The sequence below is a fragment of the Mizuhopecten yessoensis genome, unplaced genomic scaffold (assembly GCF_002113885.1).
Source record: "Mizuhopecten yessoensis strain PY_sf001 unplaced genomic scaffold, ASM211388v2 scaffold6459, whole genome shotgun sequence".
NCBI classification, from domain to species: domain Eukaryota; kingdom Metazoa; phylum Mollusca; class Bivalvia; order Pectinida; family Pectinidae; genus Mizuhopecten; species Mizuhopecten yessoensis.
Genome location: NW_018406560.1, coordinates 467,106 through 475,794, shown reverse-complemented (window position 1 = coordinate 475,794; position 8,689 = coordinate 467,106). Strand labels below are relative to the sequence as shown.

Below are 8,689 nucleotides of genomic sequence, written 5' to 3'. Positions count from 1 at the left end.
ATACTGGGACAGTGGCTTGTATCAGTGAGCTCCCTCCTACAGTCCCATACATCACAATACTGGGACAGTGGCTTGTATCGGTGAGCTCCCTCAACAGTCCCACACATCTTAATACTGGGACAGTGGCTTGTATCAGTGAGCTCCCTCCTACAGTCCCACACATCACAATACTGGGACAGTGGCTTGTATCAGTGAGCTCCCTCCAACAGTCCCACACATCCAAATTCTGGGACGGTTGCATGTGACTTTCCTTGTTTATCATCATTTTATGAGATGATGAAATATTTTGAAGCATGATGATGAAGGTAGATTTTGATATCATGACAGAAATGATATGACATCACATACGGTAATTTGGAAGAGAGGTTTTTTGTGTCCACAATGATTGCTGAAGTGAGTGTCCCTGGATACATTAGCTTTTATTCCTCCTTTTACACTTTCGTGACGTTTGGATGAAAACTATTCGGTGGTGTCACTCTTTACACAGATAATGTCATATTGTAGCTGAGTGGTGTGAAAACAGTATTTTAGATGTGAAAGAAAATATAAGTCATTACCCACTTTGAGGACAATACGATAAATATCTTAAGGGTGTTTTTAATTCCGGCCCTTGACATCACCAAGTTTATCTTATGAGTTTAGATTTTTCCAGCTCATGTAAGATCAATGGAAGGGTGAGAAAAAAAAATAAAAAAATGTTGAAACATTACACCTTTGGACAGGTACTAAGTACAATCATTGTGAAAATGTACCGATCACATTACCGTAAGATAAATATATCTGTACAATGTAGAATTGTACACAGTTCTAAACTAATAGGGTAGTTTATGTTTATACAAACATTTTAGTACTTTGTACTTGTATGTTTATATACATACACTTTAGTACTTTGTACTTGAATGTTTATATACAAACCTTTTAGTACTTTGTACTTGAATGTTTATATACAAACATTTAAAACTTTGTACTTGTATGTTTATATACATACACTTTAGTACTTTGTACTTGTATGTTTATATACAAACATTTTAGTACTTTGTACTTGTATGTTTATATACAAACATTTTAGTACTTTGTACTTGTATGTTTATATACAAAAAAATAGTACTTTGTACTTGTATGTTTATATACGAACAATTTAGTACTTTGTACTTGTATGTTTATATACAAACATTTCAGTACTTTGTACTTGTATGTTTATATACAAACATTTTAGTACTTTGTACTTGTATGTTTAAATACAAACATTTAAAACTTTGTACTTGTATGTTTATATACAAACATTTTAGTACTTTGTACTTGTATGTTTATATACAAACATTTTAGTACTTTGTACTTGTATGTTTATATACAAACATTTTAGTACTTTGTACTTGTATGTTTATATACAAACATTTTAGTACTTTGTACTTGTATGTTTATATACAAACATTTTAGTACTTTGTGCTTGTATGTTTATATACAAACATTTTAGTACTTTGCACTTGAATGTTTGTACACAAACATTTTAGTACTTTGTACTTGTATGTTTATAAACAAACATTTTAGTACTTTGTACTTGTATGTTTATATACAAACATTTTAGTACTTTGTACTTGTATGTTTATATACAAAAAAATAGTACTTTGTACTTGTATGTTTATATACAAACATTTTAGTACTTTGTACTTGTATGTTTATATACAAACATTTTAGTACTTTGTACTTGTATGTTTATATACAAACATTTTAGTACTTTGTACTTGTATGTTTATACACAAACATTTTAGTACTTTGTACTTGTATGTTTATACACAAACATTTTAGTACTTTGTATGTTTCGAAACAAACGCTGCGCTTTCGATGATTTGATATAAATATTGTTGTACAAACGTTTAAGTATTTAGTTTGTTCTGTACAAATTGTAGCACTGTGTACGTTTTAATACAAACAGTGCTATTTTGGCACAATCCTGTCATTTACCAACATGTTGTATAAATAACAAAGTTCTATGGAATGATTTGTCATAAGTTTTTTATTTAAACGGTTGTTCTATAAATTGAGTGATAAGCCTTTCTACAATTTCTGACATGATTAACCTTCATATATAGTTGCAGGATAACCTTTAACCCCTAATCCTGTGACCTTGAACACAGAACCAGACAGGGGGTATTTCTCCAGTTCCTCCTCTGAGGCGCCAGTGCGACCACAGGTCACATACAGTTCATCCAAGTTTTTCCCGCCAAAACAGCATGACGTTGTCCTTAGTGCCGGAAATTCGATAGTTCTCATTTCTTTCCCTGTTTTGAGATATAATCAATTGACTACGTTAACACATGTTTATAACGACAGAGAAAGTTGCTACATCTCTTCAGTCCATCCTCGATGTCCAGGGGTTACGCTCACTTTCACTATTTTATTGGTGTCGGGTAAAAACAACCTGATCAATCACCAGGCTGATACTTGTTCTTTGAAGATTACAAAGGAGCGACACCCGACTTCAAAGCCTGTATGTTTTACCATTACGCGACCGCGAGATTCTTTTGATATGCATCAAAGGATCAAAAAAGCCTTCTCGTCTCGCCCACAAGGTGCTGTGCACAGAGCCTTCGAATTTGCTTTGACATATTCCAGGGGTGCAGAGAGCGTAGGTGAGCGTAACCCCTGGATATCGGGGATGCTTCAGTCTGGCCCTGATATTTATAAATCGTCGGTACATATATTTACTTGAGTTGGAAATCGTAGGATCAATGATATAATTTCGTGACTTTTTGTATACTTTGATACCTATATCATAGATTATGTGAAATCTTATTAACAATTATAATTTGTGTTCTAAAGCTTAACAAAAACTTTGTTATGCATTGTATCACCTACCAGAGAGAGGATCGAAGCGAACCACTTTACCGACACGGTAGCAGGCTACCCAGAGTTTACCCTCAGTGTCTATGGTCATGCCGTCCGGGAACCCCAGTGTATCGACAGTTCCCTCGCCAAAGTCTACCACGGTTCGCTGGTTACCTGTACGAAATTACAGAACACCGGACTGTTTTACTTTTTTTATCGCAATACACAGTTGTTCGGAGTATTTTGTTAATTTCATTTCATTTAAATATTCATCAAATGTAGTCTACTTGTACATGTATATATCAGAGGACACAATATCATCCAACTCTGGGAGATAACCCTAACCCTAACCCTAACCCAACTCTGGGAGATAACCCTAACACCCAAACCCTAGGAAGCCATCTGGACACGTTGCAGTGGGCCAGTTCTAAATCGAGATAAGGGTCTCAAAGACTCGGGCACATCTATGACCAAGTGTTAACAAAGCGTAGCTGAATTAAGTCATTTCGGTACATATATAATAACTATTGTACATACGTTTCACGCATAGACGAAATCGACATCGATTTTGTGGACAACTCGTACACGTTTTACACCTTTGGAACTTATGCTCCGGACAAACTTCGGTATTAAAATTAAACAAAGGGCCATTAGTCTGTATATAGTGAAGCACGAGACATAATTCAAGTGCACTGCACACCTTCTGTGGGTGATGCAGGTATACTTCAAGTTTGATCAAGATATTTTTAACGATTTAAAATTTACGAGCCGTACAAGAATTAAATGAATGTTTGTACTTATTTGACCTTTGACCTTGAGGTGAAGGTCACAGTGACCTAATTTCAGTGTGGTGATGCAGACATACTTCAAGTTTGATTAAGATACCTTTAAGGGTTTAGAAGTTATGGCCCAGACAAGTTGCCATTAGAAGAACCAGTACTAATACAATATGTCTCCCTTCATTTGAAGGAGAGACATCATTATCACATTGTGTTTGCAGGGTTTGTCGTGAGGACAGTTTAAAATGTACTCAACGCATTGAGAGGCCATGACTAAGATAAGATATCTTATCCACGTTCTAGTGATGAGGAAACTGATATCCTGAAAGATAATGTGTGATAAACTTGTTTATCATCTATATACTACAACCTTATATTTCTGCAGTCAAAAGGTCAACTAAATTCACTATCTTTCATCTGGGTTGATCATCGAGATCAGCGGTCGGTGACAAACGTAGACAAATACGACTTTCACGCGGAGTAATGCCACAGACTTGAAATTGTGAAGAAAGATATTTTCAAGACAATACTATTGTCATTGGTTTTCTCAATGTATACACATTTAGCTTACAAAGGTGTTGTTATCCTCACCATAGTTTTCATAACTTTTGTTAATGATAGACCATTTTCTTACGCGGATCACCTTTGTGTTGATACTATTTCCGGTTCAGGACGCCGCTTGGCGCGAGCAGATGTTTTTTGTTATTTTTGAGAAAATACATTCCAAAAAGTAAACTTTTTCAAGTCGTTCTCAACTTCATGATTATTGCCATACTGACAACCCATGATAATGCATTTACTATGCTACCGGTAGGTGGTATAAAGTAATATATAGATTGTCCAGATGATAAGTTTTAAAAATTACATTTTGTTAATGATTTTGAAGAATTATGGAGAGCCTTAAAAACAGAATTCTGTTCTCAATGTTACTCTGGACGGTTTTACCATGACATGATTTAAGTGTTTTATAAAAAAAAATAAAAAATAACACAGAATCCATGCTCAAGCATGAGAACAGTTTCACGAATATTGGCCCCGATTCGCAATCGAAATGAACAATGGGCTAATAAGTGTGACCTACTGATATTGCCCGTGTCAATGTCGTAATGGACAGTGGGCTAATTGGTGTGACCTACTGATATTGCCCGTGTCAATGTCGTAATGAACAGTGGGCTAATTAGTGTGACCTACTGATATTGCCCGTGCCAATGTCGTAATGAACAGTGGGCTAATTAATGTGACCTACTGATATTGCCGGTGTCAATGTCGTAATGAACAGTGGGCTAATTAGTGTGACCTACTGATATTGCCCGTGTCAATGTCGTAATGGACAGTGAGCTAATTGGTGTGACCTACTGATATTGCCCGTGTCAATGTCGTAATGGACAGTGGGCTAATTAGTGTGACGTACTGATATTGCCCGTGTCAATGTCGTAGTTGACAGTGGGCTAATTGGTGTGACCTACTGATATTGCCCGTGTCAATGTCGTAATCGAAGCCGTACACCTTCCTGGGGAGTGAGTCTATATAGTACATAGTCCGGTTGTCCTCTGCCCACGCCAGGCCGTTAGAGATGTCTATCTTGTCCTTGTGGCTGACCAGCTGTCCGTCCAGCCCGAGACTGAACAGTTCACCCATCTCCCTCTCCGGGTTGGCAGGTTCCGTCTCGCGTCCCATGGTGCCTAACGTGTAAAGTAGAGATAAGGTTAATTCCTATATACTGCACTAAATAAGTTTATTTTGTATTAATTTTTCAACGATTCAGTGAAAGTGATTATTTTAGAATAAGGGTCAAGTGTCTCATCGTTCCTAATGTGGACAGTGTGAGTTGAAATGAGTTTTAAATATTAAGATAATAGCGACCGACCCAGGACTAAGCGGATTAGAATTACATCCCCCACTCTCGAAATAGCGGAGTCGCTTGCCTATAAATATAGACCACACCATTAAACACCTTTATACAAAAGTGCCGACCAGATCAGAGCATTTGTTTGCACTACAAACGTCTTTGCATGTTATATTCCTACTATCTTACGCACCAAAAATAAATCAAAGAGTGGATTGTTTAAATGAACATTTCGAGAAAACATTGTAAAAACGAACTGAATGGAAAAACACTTCTGCCGTTACCTGCCCACACTCTGCCTCTTGGGTCACATTTGCCGTCATTAAACCTGTTTTTAGAGCCTTTCGGGGCCACCTCGTGCAGGACGGTCACCTTTCCACTGTCCCAGTCCATATGGGCAAGTTTGCGCCCAAGCCCCATGATGTAACCACCCTTCCGGCACGGTACCACAAAGCCCACATCCTCATCTGTAGCACAGAAAACATTTACCACATAAAACGTTAATAAAGCGTCATCGATTCGGCTTTTTTTAGGGACCGTTTGACTCGGTTTGACTCAGTGGAAATGGCAATGGTTGTGTTGTATTTTGTTAACGAATAATAAATATTTGTCCAGTGTTCCGGGCCATTTCGTAAATGATGTACAAATTCCTCGTAAACGACCTACAATCCCCAATTGATTTTTTAATTGTTCGAATGCGAAAAACATTCATTTTTTGAACAACTCTCCACTTTTATTTAATAAATCCCGAAAGTAATTACATACCAAAATGTTTGGCCTCCTGTTGCCCAGTAACCGAGTTCCACCGTACGACGCCCCCGTCCATTATGTCGACGTACAGGAGAGAGCGCGTGGTATCATCCCAGTGCGGGCCCTCCCCAGTCGTCTTGGCGCCGTCCTTGATGGCAACTTCCACTGACATCATGAGCTGTGTCTGTCAACCAGTGATTGTTTATTAGTATATGATATTGCTGATCTCATTAGAACTGATCTTTCGAATGAGCGTCTAAGTGAAATATTTTCGGGTCAGTCTTGCGTCGGTCAGGTCACACTATCACCCGGTTGCTTGTGATAGAGGTGCTTCCCAAGAACATACTCCCCATATTACAAGGAACCTTGCGAGACATTGGCCAAGTCGTGTTGCTCACTCGACCGACACTCAGCACCAGCTGCCGCTCATCGTATAGAACCTATAGAAGTAAAGCGTCCCTCAGCCTCAAATCTAGCCTACAACAAAATACCCAGTCTGCTGACTGAAAATCAACGTTAAATTATTTAGAATAACGCGTCCTTTGACTGACTCTGAAAATCAACGCTATCCTGTTTTAAAAAACGCGGCCCTTGGCTGACCATCAACACTTACCAATGAAATGAAGCGTTGTTCGGCTGACTCTCAAATCTAACCGACCTAGAATAACGCGTCCTTCCGTTGACGCTCAGTATCAACACTAACCAACATAGAATAAAGCGTCCCTTGGATGACACTCAACATAAGCTATATCGGCTAGATTGAGAATCAGCAGAAGAATAACACATTTCAAAGGAAATGACATAAGCATAGTTTATTTGTTTTTATTATAATACCAATAAATCGCACCCACGAATCAATGAAACTAAGGCAAAACAAAATTAGGTATGAGGTAAAATCAAAGTACTGTCATGGTCTCAATTGGTAATTGGGCTTGCAAAAACGAAACCCCAAGGCAAAATAATGGTCATAATAAAAGAAAACCGACATTCTTTTACAAGGAAACAATTCTTTCCGGTGTGATCATGATGGGGATCACAAAACCTGTCCATAATTGTCATCAATCTGCATCTATTGAAAGTTTGTCCGTCAGCAATCGACATCTATTGAAAGTTTGTCCGTCAGCAATCGACATCTATGAGCGAAATTGTATTCGAAGTACAAAATCAACTCCAACATGTGATGTAACTGTCAAGAAATGGAAAGGTCAAGATCGCTTATAGTACAGTTAAAAGTAAGTAGACGCCTCTGTTGCTCTTGTTGTAAGAGTACATATTAAAGCTGTCGGTGCAAAAGCTTTCAAATGAGATAATAAAGGCCATGCACATGTACACTACATAAATAATTTATAAGGACAGTTTGTGAAGATACTTGTTAATCATATAATAATTTAATCTTGCCTGTAAGCAAAAAAAAGTAGTTGAAATGTGCATACACTAGAATGTGGTTATTTATTTAAGAGGTACACTATGCAGCAGTATTAGATATTTGAGTATTAACACCAGATTCGGCTCAGAAACCACGGAAACGCGTTTGGACTGGCTACCATTATGAAAATATCAACATGCTGAACACTTGACTCGTCACGTGAAACGGGGCGTAAGATATAAATATCTTGCACCTCTTTCTCGCCCTGGACACACATGGAAATGAGAGAAATGTATCTACACTAGATTCATTAGCTCTTAACCAGCTGGCAATTTTACGCTTAATTAGCTTCAATCTTGTTACGACCTTTGCCATTTAAGTCGTTTGTCAGCCGTCTTACTTTATTAATTTTATAACCATACATAATTTGATATAGGCAAATAATCGTGCCAAGCATGTGAATTCTGCTATGTAATTTATGTGACTATAAAATGATACCGACAGCTTACGTTCCTGCAAGCGACAAAGTTCTCCGTAACATCTTGTAAATAAAATTATGACCAGGAGAATCTAATAACTGTATACAACAGAACTTACCCGTTAAGAGGCAGAGCAGGAAGACAGATTATATCTGATCCTCGTCTCGGGTTATCGCCGAATTGTACACCACCGAGAGATAGCAAACACTCAAGTGTGTACGACATCGGACTGACTCGGATCGGTTACAGAGAGCCAAGTGGGTCACGAAAATCTTATCGTGACCACAGGGACCTGAGAATTTGTCACAGCTATATTTGGACCTAAACTTAGGTGTTCAGAGTAATTTTACATGTTTTAGGGATTTAAATCGACTATTGGGGGTGTCATTTTTTACCGAAAGTCGATTTAAACCCCTAAAAATGTAAAATTACTCTGAACACCTTAGTTTAGTTTAGTTTCGAAAAAGGAGAAAATACATATCATTGGTGCATGAATCCGGGGATGTTTTTAACGATTGTACATTAAATGTACCAAAGAATTGCCAGTGACTGCATCAGGTAGTAACATGTCAGTAAGAGGACACGACATGGTCTACCTTTAGTGTTTAGATATTTTTTCCACTTTGGTAATGGGTACTAATAA

The 8,689-nt window shown here is 37.7% G+C and overlaps 1 protein-coding gene across 1 annotated transcript; it reads right to left on the bottom strand.

The window, feature by feature from the left end:
• Positions 1 to 1,996: 1,996 nt before the first annotated feature.
• On the bottom strand, positions 1,997 to 8,289 carry LOC110452195 (regucalcin-like). The gene is made up of 6 exons (XM_021500565.1): positions 8,165 to 8,289; positions 6,217 to 6,385; positions 5,736 to 5,918; positions 5,072 to 5,287; positions 2,857 to 3,000; positions 1,997 to 2,279 (listed from the first exon to the last, which is right to left on the bottom strand). Exons 2-6 carry the CDS (start codon positions 6,374 to 6,376, stop codon positions 2,074 to 2,076), a joined length of 909 nt encoding a protein of 302 aa, XP_021356240.1. The 5' UTR covers positions 6,377 to 6,385; positions 8,165 to 8,289; the 3' UTR covers positions 1,997 to 2,073.
• Positions 8,290 to 8,689: the final 400 nt, after the last annotated feature.

Coding starts and splice junctions, on each gene's coding strand:
- LOC110452195 (XM_021500565.1), bottom strand. CDS start 6,376: ATGATGTCAGTGGAAGTTGCCATCAAGGACGGCGCCAAGACGACTGGG. Junction 3,001..5,071: donor CATTGACACGGGCAATATCA/GTAGGTCACACC, acceptor AATTTCGTACAG/GTAACCAGCGAACCGTGGTA. Junction 2,280..2,856: donor TCGCTTCGATCCTCTCTCTG/GTAGGTGATACA, acceptor ATCTCAAAACAG/GGAAAGAAATGAGAACTATC.